This window comes from Lemur catta, chromosome 5 (genome assembly GCF_020740605.2).
Source record: "Lemur catta isolate mLemCat1 chromosome 5, mLemCat1.pri, whole genome shotgun sequence".
Classification (NCBI taxonomy): Eukaryota; Metazoa; Chordata; class Mammalia; order Primates; family Lemuridae; genus Lemur; species Lemur catta.
In genome coordinates this window covers 24,930,679-24,956,323 of record NC_059132.1, presented here as the reverse complement: position 1 = coordinate 24,956,323, position 25,645 = coordinate 24,930,679, and the positions used below count along the sequence as shown (strand labels likewise).

The window sequence follows — 25,645 nt, the reverse complement described above, 5'->3', positions numbered from 1 at the left end:
TGCGCAGTGCCGCCCTCTGGCGGCCCCGCTCCCTCTTCCCATCGGCCTCGGCTTGCGGGCCTTTCAAACATGGAGGAGCGGGAGCGGGGGGCGAGGTCGGCCCGCGCCGGGAGCCCCGCGCGCCCGCCCAGCCCGCGGCTGGATGTCAGCTCCGACCGCTTCGACCCGCTGCTGGCGCTGTACGCGCCCCGACTGCCCCCCATCCCCTACCCCAACGCGCCCTGCTTCAACAACCTGGCGGAGTACGAGAGCTTCCTCCGCACCGGCGTCCGGGGCGGCGGGCGCGGGCGGGCTCGAGGCGCGGCCGCAGGTTCCGGGGGCCCCGCGGCCGCCCCGGGGCCTTCGGGCCGGACCCGCCGGCGCGCGGGCGCCCCCGCCCCAGACCCCGAGCGCATCCAGCGCCTCCGCCGCCTCATGGTGGCCAAGGAGGAAGAGGACGGGGCGGCCGGCGCGCGCCGGCGGGGTCCGGGTCGGAGCAGGAAGGCGCCGCGCAACGTGCTCACGCGAATGCCCCGTGAGTCCGGCGGGCGGCCGGGGGGGCGTGGGCCGGCGGTGGCGGCTTGGCGCGCGTGGGTCTTGGTGAAGATTTGCAGAAATGATCAGCGACCGTGGGGGATGGACCTGCTTGAGGAATGTGACTGATGAGGGTCTGGGGAGGGTCGCAGTGAGTAAGGGGGGGTCTGCAGCAGCAATAGGGGAGAGTGGTGAGGCTGTGTCGGCAATAGGTGCCGTGGGATAGGTCTGCAAAGGTAATGAGGCCCACGGAAGTGTCTGTCTGCGGAGGTGATGGACCTGCAGAGAGGGTCTGCAGAAGTGATGGCGATCTGGAGAAGTGGCGGGGCCCGGAAACGGTTATAGAGTTTGGGGGACACAGGGAGTTCTGCAGAGGTGATGAGAGGTCTTGGAGACCACAGATGGAGGTGAAGGGGGGTGAGGGCATAGAGGAGTCGTCGGGGAGAGCACAGCCAATGTTAGGGAAAGGAGAGTGGGCAATGGGATTTGAGCATGATCTGATGGAGCTAGGGGGATTTGCTCACATAGCAAAGAGACATAATGCCATAACCCCTGCACATTGACAGCTCCTTCTCGCGTGCAGTAAGCAGGAGAAGGGCTGCAAAGTCTTTATACACATATGTTCACATTACTAAATCATAAGTGCTGGAATGTAGCAGGCACAAAATGCCACTAAAACGCAGACGCTGTTTTACAGCCGCTCTGCCTGGCTGGGTGCAGGACTGTGTCTGTCAGGCTCATATTACCATATGCACAGGTTATTTTAAGTTCTGGAGGTGTAAATGGCACAAGGGAATTTCTTGGAGCCTCCTAATAGATCCTTAGAGTAAAGCTGTAAACAGCAGAGGTTCTAATGTGTGAGTTAGGTCTTGTATAACTGGAATAAAAACAGCCCAGAGTTATATCTTTTGTCATCTGGCAAGCAGGTCTGACATCTGCCCTGTGAACACAATGACCTACTTAGCCATTCAGAGCATCTGTATCCTGATAATTAAATTGTTACATTTTAAAAAATCACTGCTTTGGATGGAGGGGTGTGCTAATAAGCAAGGGCCTATTTTGCTGTATTCCTAGAAATTTGTTTATTAAGAGAGAAACATCCTAAAAAGCTGTGTGCTGTTATGGGTGCCTTTGTTGGATGACTTACCGTGCCCTGGCATCCCTGCCCAAACTAGGATTTACCCCAGCTTGCTTGCCCAGCAGTAACACAAAGGCCGGGATGCATGTTCCTAAAATGAGAGCAGTTTGGGGGACCTTATTTTGTTTGTACATTTGGCCACTGTTAGGTCTTTGAAACGCACCCCAAGTCTCAGATTATAACATTTATTTCTATTTTACCAGTTACTACTTTGCTACCGAGATTGTCAAGGGAAAGAAATATTCCTATGTGGTGGGTGGTTTTAGCTTTACTATGGAGCACTTTACTGTATTAGTATGACAGAGTGCGTGGAGACCAGCTTTGTCGACGGCTTGTGATTAAATACTCACCTGGAACCAAGATCGTAGAGGATGTGCACTGAAAATTTTAATCATGGCGCTGGGAACAGTTGGGTGTACCTGATAGAGATGGGTTGACATCACAGAGTTGACCTTTAGAAAGCAAGAAAACAACAGAAACATGGTGAGGATTAGATTTATTCAAGAAAGAGTTCCTGTGAGAGGTAAGTTTTAGGTTTTGAAGTTAAGGAAGGGCATGGTTGAAGATAACAAAATCAGGCTATTAAGATGTAATTTACATATAGCAAAATTCACCCTTTTTAAGTGAGTTTTGACAAATGTATAGAGTCTGCCTAGGTTTGAACACTGGCTCCTCCATCTTCTAATTGTTTTGCTTTAGGCAAGTTACTTAAACTCTTTTGGGCCTCCATTTCTTCATCTATAGAATGAGGTTAATAATAGTATCTACCTGTCATTGCGAGGATTAAATTGGTTAACATATTTAAAGCATTTATAATAGTATTCCCTAGCACATAGGAAAGTTTTCCATGATTGGTAAATGTCACTGTTGTGGTTATTATTATTTATAGACTGTCATAATTAAAATCCCCAGGTCAGAATACGTATGACCAGCCTATATTGAATGTTTACTAGATAAATGACTTTGAGCAAATTACTTATATCTTTCTGAGCCTCAGTTTTCTCAGAGGTAAAAGAATAGTACCTATTTGTTAGGAGAATTAAATAAAATAAAATATGTAAAGTTAAAATTACTACAGGGTCCTAATGATGATGATGTGGATATGAGTGAGGGGAGCTAGGAAACTGTAGTAAACCAGTCATCTGATAAGGCTCTGCGCTAGAATGTGTTGTGGAGAGAAAAAGGAAAGGGCAGGTTTTAGTAATTGAGAATCTATTGTCTAAACTTAGTGATGGCCACAGCAGGGAGAAGGGAGAGTGGAGCTGTCTTTGGAAGGGTGTGGCCCCAAGAATAATGGCAGCAGAGAAGGGGATTTGGAAGAATAACTTTCTTCAAAGAGAAAGCATATGCTATTCTTTTTATACTAAGTTTTAGAAGCCCTACTCATATCTGTTTAGAGTTTGTCACAGAGATGGCTGGAAAGCAAACGTGCATTCTGATTCCGAATGGGGAGCTCATTTTTGCCTTGGCAGTTTGCCCTGATAGGTGGTGCTAGTGTTGTATTTTTGATTACACAGGAGAAAAATGCTGCCTGGAATTATACCTTAGTAAATCTTTGGAAGAAACAAATCAAGAGAAAGGTACAGATGTGAGAGTTGAAAGACCCAAGTTTGCCAATTACTGAATTAGAAGAAGGGATTGTTAAGATGCATGCTTGCCCTTTCTCTCCGATTTGGGGGTGCAGAGGAAGAAGTAATGCCCCTGTTTTTCCAAATTAGAATGGTCTTTCCATTCTTTGTGTGAACACATATGTTTGGGGGGCAGGAGGCAGTGTATATGTGTAGGCAAAGGGAATAATCCAGGCATTGTGATCAGTTTCTAAGAAAATGAATTATAGAGACTTATTCCTGAATTATTGTTTATTTTTTTATTCTATTTATTTTTGTTACATATGAGGTCTCGCTCTCTCCCAGGCTAGAGTGCAGTGGAGTCACCATAGCTCACAGCAACCTCAAACTCCTGGGTTCAAGCGATCCTCCTGCCAAAGCCTCCCGAGTAGCTGGGACTACAGACCTGTACCACCACACCCGGCTAATTTTTCTATTTTTTGTAGCAATGGGGTCTTGCTTTTGCTCAGGCTAGTCTAGAACTCCTGACCTCAAGCAATCCTCCCACCTTGGCCTCCCAAAGTGCTAGGATTACAGGTGTGAGCCACCATGCCCAGCCTTATTCCTGAAATTAATCTACAAATTAACTAATCTAACCTCATTTATGAATGAGGAAACTTGGACTTGTAAGAACAAGTTACTCACCAAGGTCACACAACTAGTTATAATGACCTGAAAGTTGTTTACAATGCTTGACTTAATACAGCCTATAAACACAACACATTTACAGATATATGTCTGCATATATACACACACCCTTACATACCAAAGATTCAAAGGACTTTAAAATATTGCTAGAAGAGGTAAATAATGAAGGTCAGACCAAGGTTCTCATGTTCCTTTCCAGGGCCGTTGTTTCTGCCACTTCACCTCCAACTGTGCCTTATTGCTGAATCTTCAATCTGACATGAACTACTTCTCATGTGCTAAATCGTTTTCTTCCAAGAGTATTTTCCTTTATTAATTTATCACAGCCATCACTTATAAGCCAGCCCGTGAATGACGGATAAGGTGGCCAAGAGGAACCAACTTAGTTATCCAAACTGACGTGCAGGACTGTTCTCTCTTATGCCACTAGAAACAGAGCAGAGAAAGATTTTTTATTAGTTTACTATTATTGGCAAATGCTGTCTATAGAATTAATTTTGCCTTGCAATCGCGGGAAAGACTGAGATTGTGTATGCATGAGTTTGTATGTATGTGTAGTTTTCTTTTGGGAGGTTTTCTATTCTATAGCTAGCATATTATGAGAGGTAAGTTAACATGGAGTAAGAAAAATAAAATTCACCTCTGCTCCCAAGCTCCACTGAGAGGATCCCTTGTAATAAAAGCTCATAGTCCCAATATTGTTCCTGTGAATCATTAATACTGCTCTTTTCACATGATGCTTATGAGCAATCTCCTAGGAGTCAGATGCTCAGTGGTGCCGTTCACACCAAGGCCTGGAGAACAACCAGCACTTTCCCTGCTGGTGTCAAGACGATGTACGTTGGCACTAGTGACTCCAGAGAGCCTGTGCATGGAGTACTCAGATTTGTGGGGCCCGAGGACATCCTCTCAGAGAGGATGGCAATGTTAAGGGGAAATGTGTTACACAGTTAGTTTCCTTCAACCATGAACAAAGTTTTTGGTTCTTTGGAAGGCTCAGACTGGACATGTGATTCATGAGTTGCCTTAAGGAACAGAATTGAGAAGAATCTGGCTGCTGATGTGTACATTTAATGTGGTATTTTTTTGCCCCCAAAACTTTTAAAATCATGGGGCATCTTAGAATCAGTGACATCATAGAATAAAAGATATATAGGTAGTAAAACATTTGGGTGATATCCATACATATGGTGTATCCACGTTCTGTTGAAATCTAGTCTCATTGCAGTGTGTGTTGACTGTATTTGCCATGTTGTCCATCGAGCCTTCCTGTTTTGACAGTGAGGTTGTCACCGCAGCATGTTGCCTTGTATTGCTGGATGTGATTGGGTGGTCTTGGCTGTCAATTCTGGCAGTGGGGGCAGATGTCCATGCAGTACTGATTGTTCTCTTGTTTCAGTGCACGAAGGCAGCCCCCTGGGTGAACTCCATCGCTGTATCCGGGAGGGGGTGAAGGTGAATGTTCACATCCGCACTTTCAAGGGACTTCGGGGCGTCTGTACAGGCTTCCTCGTTGCATTTGACAAGTTCTGGAATATGGTAATTAAGCCTTTCTCCAGGGGCTGGAAAACCTCCTAGAGATTAACTCTTCTGTATATCTAAAGGATCTGAGTAACCTTATTAAGCAAAACCTACAGAGTAACCTCTCAGAAGAATAGAATCTTTGTATACTCTTGTCTTGGGCAACAAAAAAAGATCTTTTTATTGCTTTCTTTTCCTTAAGGCAGCAGCCCTCAACGGGGGCCATTTTGCTCTTTCTTCCCTTCCAGGGACATTTGGCAATGTCCGGGGACATTTTGATGATTATCACCACTGTGGGAGGGGATGCTATTGGCATTTAGTGAGCAGAGGCCAGGGACGCTGCTAAACATCCTATAATATACAAGATAATCCCCCAACAACAAAGAATTATCCAGCCCAAAATGTCATTAGTGTCAAGGGTGACAAACCCAGCCTTAAGGAATAAGTATTTAATCTATTTCATAATTTTAAATTGATTTTCTACCATCCATTCTTTCATTCATTTATTTATTGACTTCCCACTTTGGCCAAATTCAGTGCTAGGTACAGAGGTTTCAGAAAGAAACTTTCACTCTGCAGTATTTGGGAAGATAGATAAGGATAGAGGTGAAGTAGACATTACTAAGCAAAGCACTTTGCATGGTGTTTCCTTATAAGGAGTGTCCCACACCCCCTCAGCCCTCTAGAGGCTTACTGTCTCTTTTCTAGACACTCATGGGGGGAAGGGATATGTTACAATACAACTATAACATTAAGTAGTTAAAAACCACCAGGGCTTTCTAGTGCTGCTTTTCTGTATGGTCTTTCATCTCCAACTTTCCTTTTCCATGTGCTTTATCCCCATCCATGCATTCTTCTGGATAAAAACAATAGCTGCTAACTTTATTGAGTACCCTGTATGTGCCAGGTACTGTACTAGGGGCTTTGTGTATTATCTCAATGGATGAGTGATTATTACTGTTCCATTTCACAAATGAAGAAATTGAGTCTAGAGAGATTGGAAGACTGGTCCCAGATCACACTGTTAGTAAGTGGAAGTATAGACTTTAGCCTGGATGTTTGTGACTCCTAAGAGCATGCTTTCAGCCATTCCGGAATTTGAATCCTAGCTTCAAATCCTAGATCTGGATTTGAATCCTAGCTTCACCACTTGGTAGCTGTGTGACCATAAGCAAGGTAATTTCTCTGAGCCTCAGTTTTCTCACTGCTAAAATGTGAGAAAAAATATTTTATTATTACAAAATATTTATTATCATATGTATTATATATAATGTGTAATTATTGTATATGTATTATAATTTTACCTTTGAGGGAAAGGATTGAAGAGAATTTATTTGATGACGGTGGTAATAATAAGCTTATATTTTTATATAAGCTATTGGCTTTTATTTATAGGGTGATTCACACTTTTAAAGTAATTTCTCTTCTATAGTCTCATTTCATCCTGTGCGGTTGATGTCAGTGATGGGAACTCAGCAGTAATTCTGTGTGTAGCCCTGGTTAATCTCTGTTAATTCCTGTCATAAGACATAGAAACTGAGGAGGGCAAAGCAACAGCAGAGTAGTGTTTCTCAAAGTGTAGTCTGACGCCATCCTGCGTCACAATCACTCGGGGCTTCTAGTTAAAACAAGAGGTCCTGGGCTTCATCCCAGATCTACTATACCAGAATCTCTAGGAGAATAGCCTTGGATTTATATTTTAATAAACTTCCTAGATATTTATGCACACTGAAGTTTAAGGACTTGTACCATGCACTCATAAAAGCCCTTACCATCCATAAAAGAAACCCATCTTATATGGTACTAACAGCTTGAAAATCCTACATAGAAGGTATTACCATTTTCTTCTGCCCAATAGCTGAGTCACCCAAGTTTAGTTATGTTTTGATTAAATGTTAGTCTGCCTTTTTTTTCCCCCCGAAAAAGCTATAAAAATAATATTTTTCATCTTTTCTTTTCCCCCTTTGGGCTATTCTTGTAGGCACTTACTGATGTGGACGAGACCTACCGGAAACCTGTTCTAGGCAAAGCATATGAACGGGATTCTTCATTGACTCTCACTAGGGTAGGAGTTTCCCCTGACCTGAGTACCCATCATGTTTTCCAGCTTAGGATTAAGAGGCGTGAGCCCATTGACCAGGATTTCCTGAAGGGAAATCCCTATTGCTGTAATCAGGTATGCCCGACCAAGGTCTTCAATTAATCTCTCTTATGCTTCCAGCCAATCTCAAATGAGTCTGCTTCTAACCTGCATTTTAACCTGCTTCTAACCTGAGTAGCAAGTTACCTCTTTTTTTTTTCTTGAGACAGGGTCTCACTCTGTCATCCTGGGTAGAATGCAGTGGTGTCATCGTAGCTCACTGCAACCTCAAATGCCTGGGCTCGAGTGATCCTCATGCCTCAGGCTCCCGAGTAGCTGGGACTACTACACACTATGATGCCTGGCTAATTTTTCTATTTTTAGTAGAGATGGGATCTTGTTCTTGCTCAGGCTGGTCTCAAACTCCTGTGCTCAAGCAGTCTTCCTGCCTCAGCCTCCCAGAGTGCTAGGGTTATAGGCATGAGCCACCGCGCCCGGCCATCTCTTACAAGACTTAAGTCTTTCTGCTTTATACCACAGAAATAAGCTAGATACCTTTTCCCTTGACATATTTTTTGATTTATCTGCATTATGGCTAGAAATATAAAATTCATTACTAACTTTTAAAAAATGGCAAAGCAAGGAGTCCCCAAAGCATAATGGAGGAATCTGGTCTTTTTCTGTATTTTGAAAGAGGGATGTTGAAGGCTAAAGAGAAGACTAATATTTGTCATTGCTTTCCTTATAGCTATTTGATCGGCTGAAACTTCAGGATTCCTCCAAGAAGGAAGCAGATTCTAAGTCTGCAGTGGAAGACTCCACTCTGTCCAGATACTCCCAGACATCCACTTGGAAGGTGGCTTCAGTGTGGGGAAGAGGAGACACTGACCGGGGCTCACACAAGCGTTCCCGCTCTGTCCCTTCTTCCCTGCAGGCCTCTGCGCGGGAGGAATCCAGGTCAGAGCTGTCAGGGAGGACTACACGGACAGAAGGGTCCAGTGTGGGAGGTACCATATCCAGGGCTACCACTCTCTCCAGGGGCCAGACCCGTAAGAAAAAGCGAAAGCCCAAAGTGGATTACCAGCAGGTATTCACTCGACACATAAATCAGATTTTCATTCGAGGTGAGAATGTCCTGCTGGTTCATCTTGCACAGTGACCAGCTCAGCCTCACTTGAGCTTTGGGTTTTAGAATAAAGTGCATGAATCGCTGCTATGCTGTATCCTAGTATCCCAGTGAAACTCTGATTTGGAACGATTCCCTCTGGTCCTGCGTGTGCAGAGGACAGAGCAGGCTCAGCCCTCTGCAGGATGAACTCAAGGGGAGGACAGGTGCTGGGAGGGTGAGTGTCTGTATTAATATTTATTATCTATGTGTATCTACCTGGTCCAGGAAAGGTGCCAACTTATGCCGCGGTGAAATTTGGATAGGTGGTATCCTCAAAGCAGCCAGCAATGAATGCTCTGTTTCGATCCCTCTCCTTAATATGGAAGGGAATTCAGGACTTCACCAGTTTCCCCTTACCAGAGGTACCCTCTGCAAATGGCGTACCAGATGGGATTATAAGATGCTTGTACGGTGGCTTCTTGTCCTTCTCTCTAACTTCTGTGGCATGGTGCTAGCGCATGTAGCCTGTGGTATTGCCCCTCTGTCCGTAGTGTGAACTGTCCTGTGAGCATTATGGCAAGAGACTTTGACCTTCGTGTCCGGCTTCAAAGAGTTCTGCATGAACTCAGTAATACACACACCACGTGGCTGAGAGGTCCCTTCCTAGGCGGGGCCGGCCTTGTGTGGCATATCTTTCAGAATGGTTTTACCATGAAACACGGGTGGTAATTTTATTCCCTTTTGTCAGGCCAAAGAAGTCCTCACAAAGTACAGTGGGAAGTGTCTAAAGGGACACTACTCACAGCCTGGCTTGAGTAACAGGAACACCGTAGTTCCCACAAATGCTTCTACTTGAATCATATTCTGTGCTTTTTCTAATCACCAGTGCAGAATAGTCTTGACACAGACTGTTAGGCAATATTGATTTTTTGTTTTGTTTTTATTTGGTTTTATCTAAGATAACTTATGTGCAACATGAGAATAAGAAATAGGTAACTAGTTAAAATGTATGAAAAGAAAATTTTCCCCTGCTGTATTTGTTTAACTTAATTAAGCCTTCTGTGAAGCCAAGCGAATAAAGTTTAGGGAGCCCGGCCGCCTGGCCCTCCCTGCTGCTGGCTTGCCCGCTGGCTCGTGCTACCATGGCAAGTGAGCAGACTCCATCCACCCCTCTGTGCCTCAGCTTTTCCCCATCAGACACCTACCTCACAGGGGCATTGAGTCAAAGAATTTTAGGAAGGCATTTTACAGTCTCTAAGCATGTTTAAGTGCCATGAGTAATTTTCACTAACTCTTTCGTAGCTTTGTAAGAATTCTGTGTCCTATGAGCAAGGCAGGTGCTACATCAGAAAGTAATCTTCATAGGTGTCATAATTATGATCTTGTAACTATCATCAGAAGGCAGTAATCTCTTCAGGAACCGTTTTCTGTATTCCATTCCTTCCTCCTAAGGGACAATGGAAGTTGTCAGCAGAGTGTCTTCAGTAAAAGGAGAGTTACCAGTTTTTGCTCCTCCCTCCACATCCCAGCCCCCACCCTTTTCTGATCATTATCAGGAAGCATCCCCTAAACTTTTCAAGGGGTTTCTATGATAGTACGAATAGAGTGAGCATCTAAAAATGACCATCCCCAAAGGAGAAATTGTGGAAATTTTTTTTTTGTTTGCTTGTTTTTATTTTTAAATGCATTTTAAAGCATACTCTAGAGCCAGATCAGATGCACTAAAGTTTATAGCGGTTCCAGGTTACAAACTCAAATGAACAATTATCTTTGGCATCTGCCAGTCTAAATTCTTTTCTAAATAGCGTGTTGGAAATGTCAGTTCTCAAATTAATAGTGTCCTGTGTTTAATCGTCAGGCAGTGTTGCCTGTATGTCTTCCGTCTCCCTGGGGGGCTGTCCTCCTCTGTCTGTCCTCTTGTATCCCAGCTAAAAGCTGTAATGGACACTGTATTTTCCCAACAATGTAGAAATCAAAAGGAATATAAACAGTTTCCAATCATTCCAGTGCTTGATTAAAGTCTAACCTGATTTATTTTAAACATGCCTGTTTTTATGTTTATGTATAATTTTCATATTGCCATATAAGGATTGATTTACTATTTTCTGCCCAACATGACAACTCTGGCTATGAAAATTATTTCTAAACTGTGTATGATCTATTTTATGTGCTATCTGCCCCCATTTATTTGTTTGGTTTGGACAGTGATTCTGGAATGAATACTATTTAGTAAATGTGCTCTAGTGTACAAAGCATGATCATTATTACTGCCTTTTCTTTACTGTTGGAGAAAATTTTTAAAAGGAAGAAAAAAAATAGTTCCAATAATGTATGTGCTATTCAAAAAAATGTGATTATTTAGGACATTATCGTAAGTTGCTATGGAAATCACTGAAGTCTTCCTTGGGAGAAGGAAGGAAAAGTGGGAAGTATTGGTAGAATCCCAGAAGCCCCCACCAGTTCATCTAAAAGGGGCCCTACGCAACAAAACTGGTTTCTAGTATTCTCCAGGGATTTGGGCTTGGGGAAACTTACAAGAATAGTACTTATTTTTGAACATCCAACTTTTCTTCAAAGAAATCTCTAGGCAGGGGAATATGTTTTCATGACAATTCACAGAACATACCTGTGCACTTGAAGTCTTCTCAGAAATATCCACCTTTGTTAGACAACAAGTGATTAAGAAACGGAAGAAATGGTTTTACATCCAGAACAATTTCACCTGCTATTCTTTGTACATAGAGGTGATTCTTTTCTGTACCATTAGTAGAACTTGCACTTTAGGTAGTTTGTTCTGATATTTGGGAAGTATTTATGCTTCCTTTCAGGGACCATCTGATGACCAGAGGCAGGCTGTCTGTGAGATGGTTAGCCAGAGTTAGTGTCTGAGACAGGCTGGCTTCAGACCAATCAGTACCTTGCTCTTTGTGCATGGTGCATGTCAAGTCAGAAAGCCTAGAAACCGTAGCATTAAAATCTAGGTGCATAGAAATCCTTGTTATGAGCTGTTAGTGGATCAAGCACAGCTCCATCTCTCCTTGTAGCGAACAAGTCCAGGAGCACCTTTAGAGATTGCCAGGTCATGAGCTATGAGCTGTCCTTAATTTCAGAAGCCTTACAGAAATCTAGGTATACCACCTTCTACCCCTTGACAAAAAAGAAATGGAAACCTAACTTGATGCAGAATGGATATTTGTATTTCTGTTTGCACTCTTTTCATAGCAGCTGACACGGGCAAAATCATGAAAAAAGTCAGTTCTATAAATGGCTCCTTTAAATTTTCTCCAAATTTTGCCTTTAGGAAAAAATTAAAATTATTCAACGACAGCTAGCTGTCACTGGTGCTGCCCCACAGCTTTCCAATCTTTAATGTATTTTTTAGGAATGAAGTGGTTGCGGTAGGAAGGTCATCATGTAAGAGAAGAGTATCATGGTATCAATATAATGGTTTCACAGTTGTTTTAATTTTTCTTTTCCTGTGCCAGATATAGAATGCAGTCAACCCCTTTTCAGTAATTTATGTTTACCAGTCTGTTTTTCTTCTCCCAGAAGGCTTTTCTTCGTGGTTGTAAAGCAAGAAAGTCTTACCTGGGTTTGTGTTGCAAAGGTGGGCAGCCTCATTACTTTCTGGCAAATGGAGCAGATGGATTTAAGATAAGTCTTTGGGGTTCCTTTCAGTTTTCTGGGCTCTGAGGAAGGGTTGGGCCTCCTTTACTCTCAGTGTTTTGAGTATTTTTCAAATGTTTGTAAGTTCTCTTGCACTCTAATAAAAATGAAAGCTCTCTGTCAAGAAATGGCTTTGGATGGTTTGAAGATCTAGGGGAAGAAAAACAAGTACACCTGAGACCTTCAGTTGGTCTTTTATTTATTTAGAATAAAAAGTAGTTTGATAAGCTACCAGAGTCAGTGCTTCTTTAAAAACACTCTCTGAAAAGATGGGAACTATCCCTTAGGAAAGCTATAAAAGCTATTCCCAATACGTTGCAATTGCTTTTGATTTGTAGTCCTTTGGAGCAAATGTCTGATGTTGTTATGTTTTTAGAGCTGTGATAAAAAAAAATGTCTGAAAAATTTTGAGGGGTATTATTTAAATGATGATTATGTGGCTGAATTATGTGTGAGCTAGGTTCTAGGGCAGCTGTCCACTTTTTTCCTACTGTCCTGACAGTAAAGCTGATAGGAAGCCATGTCTTGAAAAGTGATTTGCCTGTTTCATACTGACATCTAAAGACGTCAGCCTTCTGTTTGGCAACCCTGGGGATAAACTCCTCTGCACCGTAACTTACTAATGTATTTCGAGACAAGGCTAAGCCTGGATGACTCTGTGTATCTATAGTTTCACTACTCACATACCAGCTGCTAAAAGAAAAACCATGACTTGTAATCTCGTCTCTAAACTACTCCTAATTGTTAACTGAAACCCTTCCTGTTTATGGAAGATTGCTGCTAGTAACGTCAGCAGTGTTCTGCTGTAGGTATGTGTCATATGGGAGTCTGAAAACTGTAATAAATACGATTGTATTCATGTACTTACTGGCTGCTTTGTCTCTGCTGATTTTGGAGGGGGCAGGAAGGAGGCACCATTTCCAAGTGAAGACACCGACCTACAAAATTACAACATTTCAAGCCTTCTGCAGTCTCATTATTGTCACCTTGGGCTTTTTTTCTTTACCAGAGTGCACACATCTAGATAGATCACCATCCCTGAGGTAGATTTTTTCTTCCAAGTTTATTTGAAGTTCTTGCTTTAGAAAAGGAACTTAGCCCATATTATAAATTATTCTCTTCTAAGCCACAAGCAATTGTAATTGCCCTTTGAATTTTTATTTATTTTTTATTTTTTTAGAGATAGAGTCTCGCTCTGTCACCCAGGCCGGATCATAGATCACTGTAATCTCGAACTCCTGTTGCCCTGTATGTTTATTCTACCTCATAGCTTGTTGGCATTAATCCACTCTCTTCACAATCTGTTGAAATCACCTTTGATTCTGCTCCCTTCTGAGTGTTTTACTACATTTGGCGAAGTGATCCTCCCATGCTTCCGCAAATACGTGAATCTGCCACCAGCCTTCCTCTGGGCGTGCACAAGCAGCTGAGTTGCCCAAGGATTTGCCACATGGATGATTTGATCTCTTCTGTACGCTTCCAGAACTGAATCACCTGGTAAGGTAGACAAATAAAAATCACACTGATTCTTAGAGGCAGAGACCTCAAGTTAACCCAGTTCCCCCACTTTAAAGGATACATTAACTTGAGCTCACCTGACACATGTGAAATTTCTAATTATCACAGTGGAGGAGGAGGAGGGACCCACAAGCTCTAGGTCTGGTCCTTGCTTGTTTGTTTTCTATCTCAGAGACTTCTGATTAAATGAGAATGCCCTCATTAATCAAAATAAAGGCTGAAGAGTCAGCTAGCGTGACATTTTAAATGTACAGTGACAGTTAAATATTGGCAGGGGAGTGGAATGAGACATGTCTATCCCACTTTTCCTGTGCTTCCTGGATAGGAGAGGCAAGGAATTCTCTCCTTCAGTCTGCTCAGTCGCCACTAGGTGGCAGTGGGTTAAAGAAAACTGCTTAATGAGCGGTCCCAGAAGGACCCGAGGCTCCAGGTCTCCAGTTACTGCTACAATTTATCCTTAAATGCTCACCAGTCTGGACTGAGTTAATCAAGTAAAAACAAGCTGTAATCAGCCTAAATGGCAATATACACGTTTCTTTTTCAATATTGAATTTGCCTAATTTGAAGCCTAGGAAGCCTGACCGATGGCATTCAGGTAGGGAATGTGCTGGGGAGGGTGGTGAAGAGAGAGTTCCCCGCGTCTGCTGTTGCAGGGAGGCTGTCACCATTCTCACATCACGGGGCTCCTCATTTCTTCTCAGGATACTGTTAACGCCGTCCAGCCTCTTCCCACCTGCTGGCAAGGGGCTGCCCCAAGAAAACTGTCAGGAAGCCCTTGTTTCTCAGCAACTTTGAAACAGTTTAGTTCCCCCCAGCGTGGATGCCCCAAAGCCCGTTTGTGAGAAAGGCTGCAGCTCTCTTACGATTCTGTGACCACAGTTGAGCCTCTACTCCAAGACTGTACGCAAATAAGCTCTCCAGTGAGAGGAAAGTTTATAACAAACAGACAAGCCTGTTGTCTTAGGCTGGGATGCCGAGGGCAGAGTGGGGTGGGCAGCACTAGCCAGTCTCCCTGCACACCGTGCCAAGGCCTCCCGAAGACATGCCCTCCCTATCGCAGGCATAGTTCTCCGGCAGTCTATGGTGAGGAGGAATACCGTATGTGAAATAATAATGAGATACTAGTCTTCAAATGAATAACTAAAAATAAAGTTATAATAAAAAGCTTTATCTCACGTCTGTGTGGTTCTTGGCAACTTATACCACATTTCACTCAATCACACTATGTGAAGGGGCAGAGGACAGATCATGCAATAAGAAATACTGTCATTTTGAACATTTCAGCCCTATGCTAAGCATATTACATGTATTACTTTGTTCAGATACCACCATGAGATTTTATCACTGTTATATATGTAAGGGAGAACGAAAGCTCAAAGAGGTTAAATAACTTGCCAATGTCTCTCTTCTAATCCAGGGTGAATTCAGGATTCTATCTAGATCTCCCTTGACTCTTACATTTATTGTTAGCTGACTGCACCTTAAAAATATTAAATTTCTCAGGCATTAACCAGGAAATCTTGAGAGTAAGCTGAGCTGTCCCTTTAAACTCATCAGAAATCAGAGGGCTGAAGTAAAATGTGGCTTGGTGGTTTGCTTCAAGTGTCTAATCTCTTCCGATTCACACTGTTCTTTGGCTGGGTGGGAGTAGACACATGCACGCAGGGCTTTGTGGCTTGTAGAGAGAACCAGGGAGGTGGGGACCCCCAGGGGCAGCAGGCCAGCTGTGGCTCTGGGGAAAGTAGCTGCCAAGTGAATGCCAGGAGGTATTTTGCCCACTAGTTAGTTTAGCCCTGGAAGGGGATATTGATCCACTAGTCTCATCCGAAGGAAGGTGGGGTAACTAGTGGTCATTCCAGTTCTTCAGTATGCATTGAGAAAGGCCACCATCCCTTTCTTTCCAATATTGCCCACTACCTGGGAAAGATGCTTTCTCTTAGCCTTATCTACAAATTCAACTAATTAAAGAAACTCCTCTCAAGGCTAAACCATGGAGGTGCCAAAGCTACAGAATACAAAGATCACTTAAAGGCCTGTAGTCTCTCTCCTGAGATCTAAAAAGGGGCACATGCCAAAAGGTTAGGCAAGCTGTCCATCTTACAAAATTGCCCTTTAACTGGATGTGTTAATTTCCAGACTATGGTAATCCTGGGAGGATCCTTGGTTCTTTTTACTAATTACATCTGAGCCTTGGTTTTCTGATCTCTAAAATAGGGATAATACCACCTGCCTCCTAGCTTTGTTGATGTAAAGTGCTTGGCCCATACAGCAAGTGTTGTCAATATCATTTATACTTGGTGAATTGCCAGCGGCTTTCTTACCTTCCCTGTGCTTCCATTCTGTGTCCTGAGACCAGACCTGGCAAACAAATGGATAGAGCGGAATGTTGTTTTCCTCCTTTTTTCCAGCACACAGGTGTTTGAAAGATTGTTTCTAGGCTTCCTGAGTTCTCCAAGCGTCCTCAGGTGGCTCTCCATGGGTTAAAACTTCAGAATGTCATCAACTCCTCCACTGCTGGGAGAGCTGTGTGCTCCCCCAGGAGCAACATTAGGCTCCACGGGACATTCATTAGTTGGGGTTATGAGGGGGCCACGGGGCACTGGAATGGTAATTTCCTACATGGGACCCCAGTGACCCAGCGCGAGCTAGCTCAGCTGGTCTGAGCATGTGGCTAATGAGGGAAGGGTCACGGTTTCTCTCCTGTGTGGGCCAATTAGTGTCACGTGGAAGACGCGCTCCTGGGGCATCAGGCAGCAGCGTACACGTGTGTGGCACTGGTCACCAGGGTGGCTGTGTAGCTATCATCACCATCAGAAACCCAACCCTACATCTTCCTTCCTATTATCCCATAGGTTACTGCTTCCAAAACTTGGGTCATTTACAGAGGACCTTCACGATTTTTGCCCAAGCAGACCAGTGCATTTTTTATGTATTCAATATCATTCTATAAATTGACTCACTTTTAAACTTACACTTAAAAGGAAGCTGTGTATCACTACCATCAATGGAAAATTGGGAAATTTGCCCTAAATCGAAACTCCACATTAACATGAATATATGGCAATTGAAATTAAAGTGTCTTCATGCCATCTGCAAACAGATTCTATGCCACAGTGATCAATGTACTGTTAATAAACGTTGCACGTATAGAATCTACATGTGTTCTGTAACATACATACTGTTTGGTAATAAAATGGTACCATCGGCAAAAACAGTTCCGCTTTGTTCTGTTCCGCTTTGTGGAATATTTGAGCCCAGATCCGTGTAAAAGGCAAAGCTCCTGGCGGGGGCTCATGTCCGGGCCTGGGGGAGGGGAGGGAGGACCCTTTGGAGTTCACGTTCACAGAGATCTCACGTGCACGCTGTGGCTCACACTCAAATGAGGCTGCACACCCAGGCACAGACACAGAGAATTAGAAGTTGTCCATTGTTCAACTTGGGTTTTAAAAATATACCAGCACTTTTACAACCCTGCTTTGGCATTGCATTTTTTAATGTATTGGAGACCTGAAGTAATGGAAGTGGCTAGGCTTTCTGTCCATCTTGAGGAGGCCCGAGTGTGTGTGTGTGTTTTCATGTGTATTTGTCCTCCAGTGCACATTTTCATAACTGGCGGTGTTCATAAAACACCTGCTTTAGTGGGAAGAGTTGGGATCAGTGACTGGGGAGTTTCACACTTAAAGTGATGAAATTATTTTTGCAGGAATTCTAATAGCCTTAAATATGTGGCAATAAAACCTAAACTCCGAGCAAATCTAGGGTTTAATTTACATCTAGCTTTTGCTCAACAACTATGGCTTTTGTTCGCACTCTCCACTGGCACCATCATTAACAAGGTGCTTCTTACACATCCTTATCATTATCACCCGTTTTATGATAAACAAAGCACAAACATGTAAAGCAGCTGTGTTCGCTGCACCATACCTTCGTCCCCCTCCAGTCATGAGCCAGTGCACGCTCATCTGCCTGGTTGGCCAGTTCCTTACAGAGATCAAGATATAACCAATATCGGTGTTGGGAATAAGAACGTATTCCCTAATTAACTGAACTTGTTACATCCGCCAGTTATGAAAATGTGCACTGGAGGACAAATACACATGAAAACACACACACACACTCGGGCCTCCTCAAGATGGACAGAAAGCCTAGCCACTTCCATTACTTCAGGTCTCCAATACATTAAAAAATGCAATGCCAAAGCAGAGTTGTAAAAGTGCTGGTATATTTTTAAAACCCAAGTTGAACAATGGACAACTTCTAATTCTCTGTGTGTGTCTGTGCCTGGGTGTGCAGCCTCATTTGAGTGTGAGCCACAGCGTGCACGTGAGATCTTTGTGAACGTGAACTCCAAAGGGTCCTCCCTCCCCTCCCCCAGGCCCAGACATGAGCCCCCGCCAGGAGCTTTGCCTTTTACACGGATCTGGGCTCAAATATTCCACAAAGCGGAACAGAACATTTTGGCAATGTGCAGACACAAAGTCGTCTGGGGTGTAGAAGGGCCAGGAGGTGAATAGCCACACTTCCCTTCTTACCTTATGGATCCTCGCAGCAGCCACTCCTGTCATTTCGTTGCCGCTTGGGTTATCCCACTTTTCTAGCTTTCTCATCATCTTGGGAAAGCCACTAATTGGTAGCAAGGCGACTAGGCTATTTTATAAGTGCCAGAAGAATTTCTTAAACTGTAAAATCAAAATGTTAAGTGGTGGGAAAGTAGTTACAGCTTTTCTTCCATTGCTCGCGAACTTGATGACTACTTGAACCACAAGAACCACCGCGAATGACTGCACATGCGCACACACGGTGACGAGTGCGTAAAGCCCTCCACGACGTTAACATCTACAAAGTTCTTACTGCATGATACTTGCTGGAACAGTAAGATTGTGTAATTAGGAGAGTTGTGTATGTATTTATGTAAAATGGTATAAAAACAGTGTTTACTGAAAAAGAACCCATCAGGGTTCTGTCGGCATGGCTTTGATCTAAGACTGTCGCGTACTTGGGATCTTTGCCTGTGAGTGCGGAAAGTGGAGAGTTAATGTAGTGTTCTGCGTGAGGAATCTGAGGCCCGGTGCTGCGGCCTCTTCTCTACTGTTGCCGGGTCCAGTTATGCCCCAGCCCAGTCTCCTTGCTCCCGCCGCCTCCTCTGACCCCAGAGCCAATCTGAGCACATCTGTTGCACCATGAAAAGTATTTTGGCAGGAGCTGCCCTCCCCTGTGCTGGGAGTTATTTCTCCTTACTGGCTTAGCACTGTTTTTACTTATATTTAAATAAAATAGGTACAAGCATATCTATACATACACATATATGCCATTTTAATAGAGACCAGAGTGAAGTTATGATATCAAACCAAGAATGATACAAAAAGCACACAACTTAAAAAATGGTTGGGAGAAACTTTTAAACCCTCACGTGCCAGTTAAGGAGCCCAGAAGGATTGTGAATGTTTCCTTCTAGCTCTACCTTCCGCTTCAATCCTCAAATATAACACTCAGTGATCACCCCTCTCTTGCATGGAGTAGACATTCAAAATCCAATAGTTACTCTTCATTTTGAAACACATTTTAGCCAGGACCCCGTAGTCCCAGAGATCTTACCAGAAAGGGAGACACTTGGGGATACATCCTACATAGGACTGCCCAAATGGTAAGCCATGGCACCCTCAGTTATGTTATTGATGCCTCAGCTCTTGGGGCAACTGGAACCTCTGCGTCAGTCACTTCCAGCCACAAGCATTAACAGCTTCATCAGGGTCCATCAAGAGTGACCAAATGGAGCAAGGTACAAAGGTGTGGCCCACAGTCCTGTGAACATCGAAACTGATGGGCCCGATGACTCCCACATTGTTATGTTCCATGTCAATGAGTTGAGTGCAGCCACTAAGAAGTTCCCATCGCAGATGCCAGGGGTAGCATGTGCCACTGTCCACCATGAGCAAAGGTACAGGGTACCTACCGGAGGAGTTCGTGTTCCAGTTGTCCAAGATGCCAGAATCAGCTACACAAATTTCAGGACCCAGAAAAAAAGGAAAATGCAAGGCCCCCTGTTCAAAAATTATTAAGGATTTCAAGATGGAAGCATCAGAATATTAAACTGAGCATGGGGTCCTTCTAAGCGTGTGGCCCTGTGCAATTGTACAGGTTGCATGTCCATGAAGCCAGCCCTGTGAGAAGCACAGCACCAGGCCAAAGTGGAGCCAGTTGGAAGTTCAGCAGCGCCAGGGAGGGGGTGGGTTCCTGGTAGGCACAGCACTGAATCTGCCTTCACATATATTGGAGTCTTGCAGCTGGTTGTGACTGACATGCCCTTTCTATGGTGTCGCAGTCCACGAATTAAAACACTGTCATTATTTTGAAAAACTCTGAGAAAGTTCCGTAAGACTTGAAAGTCATTCACGCATTTGCAAGGAATTACAACATTGTAATTGTCAATGAAAGCAAAGGAAGAACTATCAGGTTCTTTAAATGCGACTCCCATGTTGTAAAATTTGGAATGCTTTCAAAGAATCTTTTACTTTTTTCATATCACTTGTGTGAACAAAGTTTACCATTAGTGATGGCTATCAAGAACTTGAAGAGACCACTGTTAAAAAATCTTGATGGGATTTTTAAAAGTCTGATCAGGAATTACTATTTTAAGCATAAAACCTGACATTAAAAAGCTGTTCATAAATGCAAATTTCTCATTAAAAATTGAAGAGGTTATTTTTTGGGAATTTTGTAAAAATTTAGTATTTAATGTCTTCCTGAAATTTTGAACTTTATTTTCTTATATAATATGAAGAATAATGAGGGCTTTGCCAAGTCCCATATATTTTTTTATATTTTTTTATTTCTTTTCTGTTATTTTTTATTTTTATTTTTCAGTTTTTCTTTTTTCCTCTTTCCTTTTTTTTATGCATAGATGTTCATCTGTACGAAGTCCCATATAGATACCTCAAATTCCTTCCAATTTATCCCAGTGTATAACTTAAAATATTATCATTTTCCACATGTGCTGTGAAGCAAAAATATTGGCAACAGTACTCTTGATAGCAACTGTCTCAGGGAATCTGAGGACTATGAAGAAACTCATCTGCTTTTTTTCCCCTGGTGGTGGGAGAGGCTGTTGGGGTTTGACTTGGGATATGAAGCCAGAACTGAAACAGAGTCCAATCGTGGTAACAATTAATAGTACTTCGTAGAGCTGTTGAAATGATTATACGAGATACTGCATGAAAAGCACTAGAACATTGCCTAGCACGTAGGAAATGTTCAATGAATGATAGTTACTATTACCTGGCACCTTGGATAGCTAAAATGTTGACAATTCTGTTGATTCTATGTCCACAATGCCTCAGCTCTGCTCGTGACTTTATTTTCCATTCTTCCTGTTCTGCCCCACCATAACTGAACATTTTATAACTGTTCACTTGGAATTATATTATCTTCTTAATTTATCTTTTTGCTTCTAGTGTCTTCATTTTTGGACACATCTGGTTCAATTTTATGGTTCAGTTTTATGTTTCAAGTAACAAGTACCCAACTAAAACTTACTATTTCATGCATTAAGACATCCAAAGTTTTCATAGTTGGTTCAGCAACCAAACAATATCAGGGCTCAGGTTTAGGGACGTGTGTGGGGGGGGGGTGGGGGGTGTTTTGTTTGTTTTGCCTTCCTTCTTCATGATCTCAATATAGCTGCTATAGCTCCAAGCATCACCTCCACTCTTGATGACATCCAAAGGCACGAAGGAAAGGAGTGTTCTCCTTGTGTATCTTTTTTTGCCAGGAAGAAAAATTCTTCCAGAAAGCCTCTTAGAGTTCCTTAGAACACATCCACCTTAAACCAATCATAGGCAAAGGGGAACGGGATTACAACAACTGGTTTAGACTCTTCATCATTCATGCCTGTTTGGCTACAGCACTAGCCCTATAGCCAAAGAGAATTGGGAATCTCATACCCAGAAGGCATGATGGCTGCTGGGTAAACAACCAACCACTTTGGCCAGTTCTTCCTACACAGCACTGGCAGATTCATCCAACATGTCCTACTTGAACAAGAGCCCTCCATAGCCCACTGGGTAAAGTCCTAGTTCCTTCACCTGGAATTAAGTGTTCAGTTGCTAACCTAGCCAGCTAGGTCAGATCTTGCCAGCAGAATCCTCTTAGAGGATCTCATACTTTTCCTTCGTAGCCCCTTATCACCGTTTGTAGTTCTCCATGAATTGGGAAACTACATGATAAGCGTCTCTGTCCAACTCCAGGATGTAAGTTCCATTAGGACTGTGTCTGTTTTGCTCAACGTTAGACCCAACACCCAGCACAGTATTTGGACGCAGCAGGTTTTCATAAATATTTGTTGGATGGAGCAATATATATACCTGTCACAGGGAGTGAGCAGCAATTTCAACAGTTAGATAGTTAATTTGGCAAAAGCAGGTTTCTATGTAGCTATCAAAAGAGGTTGAAAGAATTTGGTACCTCAACATCACCAACATTTTGTTAAAGGACTAATTGCCAAGCCCCCTGTGCATGTGGGACCATTAGTAATTCTGTAGCTATGCAAATTAAAACAGTGATGTATGATTTATAGCTTTAATAACATTCTGAAGGCTCTTAAATTTTAATCACTTGCAACATCCTTTTTAATATTCAATTACTTTATTAACTAATTAGGTCACTTGCTGAAAAAGCACATAAAGCTGGTGCTATTTTAATATCAGCTGAGCCTCACAAAATACCTTTGAAATGGTGCAAATGGTTTATTTATTTTAAACAGATCATTAAGATGCTATAATTAATAAACCAATTACGAAAAAAGGCCCGATAGTGATAGATGCACAGGCACAATAGCAGTGTCCAATGGATTAGTCATTTTTATATACATACATCAAGGGGCAAAACTTAAATGAAAACCCACTGCAAAAAGTGCTTTCCTAAATAATTAATTTGTGCAATGACTGATAACCCTATCACAGCAAACCTAACTTGAGGCTTGCTCGTTACACAAACCTGTAATGTGTACTTTCGTTTCATCTAATGACAGTCTGGATGGAAAATCCACGGCAAGCTCAACTTGGTATTCCTTGATTACTTCCAAGGGCCTTAATTTGCAGACAGAGGTGGGTGCTTCACTACTTATCAGTGCGTTGGAGTGAGGCGAGCCTCCCGAGGGAGAACTGGAAGGAGACCCCTACTGGGTCAGCAGCATCCCTGCTTATTGATTTCTCAGCGCTGTGTTAAGGTCTTCAAAGCAAACAATGTGAACAAAGAAAGCTGAGGCCAATTCTGCAAGGATTTTCCACCCAATATTCTCAAAAGAGCCTGTAGAGTTCTAACCTGTAGTTCTAACCCTGCATTGCTAATGCACAGAGATGCTGGGACTATTGTGGCGGGTGGTGAGGGGGGCAGTTTTCAGCCTGAGAGTAGAATTTTATTCCTGGGATTGGGGTGAAGTAAGAAGAACCCAATCCTTTTGTTGGTCTGGAAAAGAACACTGTCAAATGCTAGAGGCCAGGTCACTTTTTCTGGCTAACAATACTAAAATTTAAAAAACATAATAGCCACCATTTATTGAAGGCTTACTATCTGCTTACGAGACACTGTGTTGATTACCTGTATTATCTCCTTGAATATCCTTACAAATATCAAAATCCACTGAATAACTCTCTCTAGGGTTCCTTCCAGTTCTAAATTCTGTGATTTTTTGGGCCCCACTTCCTCCCCGCCTGTATCTTATATATTTCAGGGCATTTGTTGCATCAACACTGATTTACTAAGCCCCTTCAGGCACTGTTCTAGGCACCGGAGACACTGGATGAACAGGACACCCAAGTTCCCCACTCTCATGGCCTTTACATTGTATTCGACAGACTGTCGACAAGGGAAAAAATTTAAATAAGAACTTTAGACAATGCAAAGTGACGTGAAAAATAAAATGAAAGAGGAGACTGGGATAGAGGCTGTTTGGGGCAGCTGTCTGTGAGGAAGCCATAGGGGAAGGTCCCTCTGAGAAAGTGACATTTGCAAATGGACAGGAAGGTCTCCAACAAGGAAAAGCTTGTTCTTTCCCAAGTTGTACTAGTTATTTTCTGCTGTGTGTCCTTTTCAAGTGAGTGAATGGGGAAGGCAGCCGAGGGAAAGAGAGAGACAGGGAAGCTGGGTGTGGTGGGTAAGAGAGAGGGAAAAAAATGGGAGATGGCATCATTATGTCACCATCATTTTCGTTATCGTCATTTTGCAAATGTGGGCACTTGCTTGCAATTAGACTACACCGTGAACTTGTGTGCCTTTTGCTGTTACTGTGTGTCCAGGTAAGTGAAAAACTGCAGAGAGGGCAATTTATCATCCCTTACTTCTTTCCTGCCACTGTCATGGTCTGCAAGTGGTAACAGCTATGTTTTATGTATTTCCAATCTGTTTTAGCACCTTTGTGATGTGTTGATGGAACTTTAAAATATTCATAAATTGCTTCATTGTCCCAGGGATGCGAAGTTCTTTGGAAAAGCAACCTAGCCCAAACAATAAATCCGATATGTGTGCTGCTCAAGGATGTAGAAAAGTATCGCTCTGCCTGGGTTGCTAAGGGAAAACATCAGAAAGAGCCCCTATCATCTGTTAATTGTGAACTAAACAGTGTTCCGGCAAAGTGTGCCCCTTCCCTTCCTAGACCCCTTGTCTGGCAGGCTATTGGGACTTTTTTTTATACTTGCGGGGACCAACATATACCCAATTCCCAGCACGAGCTGAATAATGTCTCAGAGGTGTGTAAAGAACATTCTTTTCAAATGAGACAAGAAAAGGTTAAATAAATATAAGCAGACCCTTATATTAATGAATAACTACTTTGGTGAATGATGTCCCATTAAATTCAAATGAATACAATTGGCCCTCTGTATCTGTGAGTTCTGCAACCACAGATTCAACCCACCACAGACTGAAAATATTCTGGAAAAAAAAAACAGTAAAAAATATAATAAAAATAATACAAATAAAATAAAATACAGTATAACAACTATTTACATAGCATTTACATTGTATTAGGTATTGTAAGTGATCTAGAGATGACTTAAAGTACACAGGAGGATGTGTGTAGGTGTTGTGCATAGACTATGCCATCTTATATCAGGGAATTGAGCATCTGTGGATTTTAGAACCTGCAGGGGTCCTAGAACCAGCCCCCCATGGGTACTGAGGGACTATGGTGGTTCTTTCCTTCTTAACCAACCAAAATGGATCCAAACCATGAAGCTAAGTGAAACGAGTGTACTAGTGATTCTCTAGTATTAAGGAATGAGGGTGTACAAATATCTGTTCAAGTTCCTGCTTTCAATTCTTTTGGGTCTATACCCAGAAGTGGAATTGCTGGATCATATAGTAATTCTATGTTTAATTTTTGAAGAATCATGATTTGGCTCATTTTTGATTCCTTGTCTCCTTACCTTGACATTGGGCCTTTAATCAGATTCCATTATTTCCTCTTGGCCTTCTCAAGAGCAAAGTCCAGGAAGACCTTGGACTTCATTCTTTTTAATTTGTTTTCTTATTTCATGGCTGGAAAATAAACAAAAATGCACATTATGGGAATAAGTTTAAAAAATGAGAATTAAAGCCTACCTACTCCCCACAAAAGGAAAGCAGTTTATAACAAATATGATGCTCTATCACAAGCTGAGAATTCCGGTTATCTCTGGAAGAACCCATGGCATCAAATACATTTGTGAAAGCACATGAACCTCAGTTGTGAGTGACTCCTTTGTTAAATAAAACATCACCTTGTCCTGTGCAGAGATCGTTAACACATTTGTAGATATGTATGATCCATTTACCCCCAAAACTATATAAAAAATTACCAACACAACTCTCAC

At 42.7% G+C, this 25,645-nt stretch overlaps 1 protein-coding gene and 1 long non-coding RNA gene across 3 annotated transcripts; one reads left to right on the top strand and one right to left on the bottom strand.

Moving 5' to 3' along the window:
* The first annotated feature begins 19 nt into the window (after positions 1-19).
* Positions 20-8,723, top strand: LSM11 (LSM11, U7 small nuclear RNA associated). Its single transcript, XM_045551273.1, has 4 exons — positions 20-514; positions 5,306-5,445; positions 7,409-7,492; positions 8,256-8,723. The coding sequence occupies exons 1-4, from the start codon at positions 70-72 to the stop codon at positions 8,664-8,666; spliced, it is 1,080 nt and encodes a 359-aa protein (XP_045407229.1). The 5' UTR covers positions 20-69; the 3' UTR covers positions 8,667-8,723.
* Positions 4,313-16,405, bottom strand: LOC123638017. Of its 2 annotated transcripts, none has more exons than XR_006735144.1 (4): positions 16,121-16,405; positions 13,596-13,775; positions 13,150-13,219; positions 4,313-4,332 (listed from the first exon to the last, which is right to left on the bottom strand). It is a non-coding gene; the product is annotated as an uncharacterized LOC123638017 (long non-coding RNA). The 2 variants fall into 2 exon arrangements; XR_006735143.1 differs by lacking the exon at positions 4,313-4,332 and adding an exon at positions 12,371-12,431.
* Between the last annotated feature and the right edge of the window lie 9,240 nt (positions 16,406-25,645).

What these genes read in the sequence shown, in the direction of transcription:
- LSM11 (XM_045551273.1), top strand. Translation starts at nt 70, where the DNA reads ATGGAGGAGCGGGAGCGGGGGGCGAGGTCGGCCCGCGCCGGGAGCCCC. An exon ending in TTGACAAGTTCTGGAATATG is followed by an intron (nt 5,446 to 7,408) that starts GTAATTAAGCCT and finishes CTATTCTTGTAG; the next exon opens with GCACTTACTGATGTGGACGA. An exon ending in CTTCATTGACTCTCACTAGG is followed by an intron (nt 7,493 to 8,255) that starts GTAGGAGTTTCC and finishes CTTTCCTTATAG; the next exon opens with CTATTTGATCGGCTGAAACT.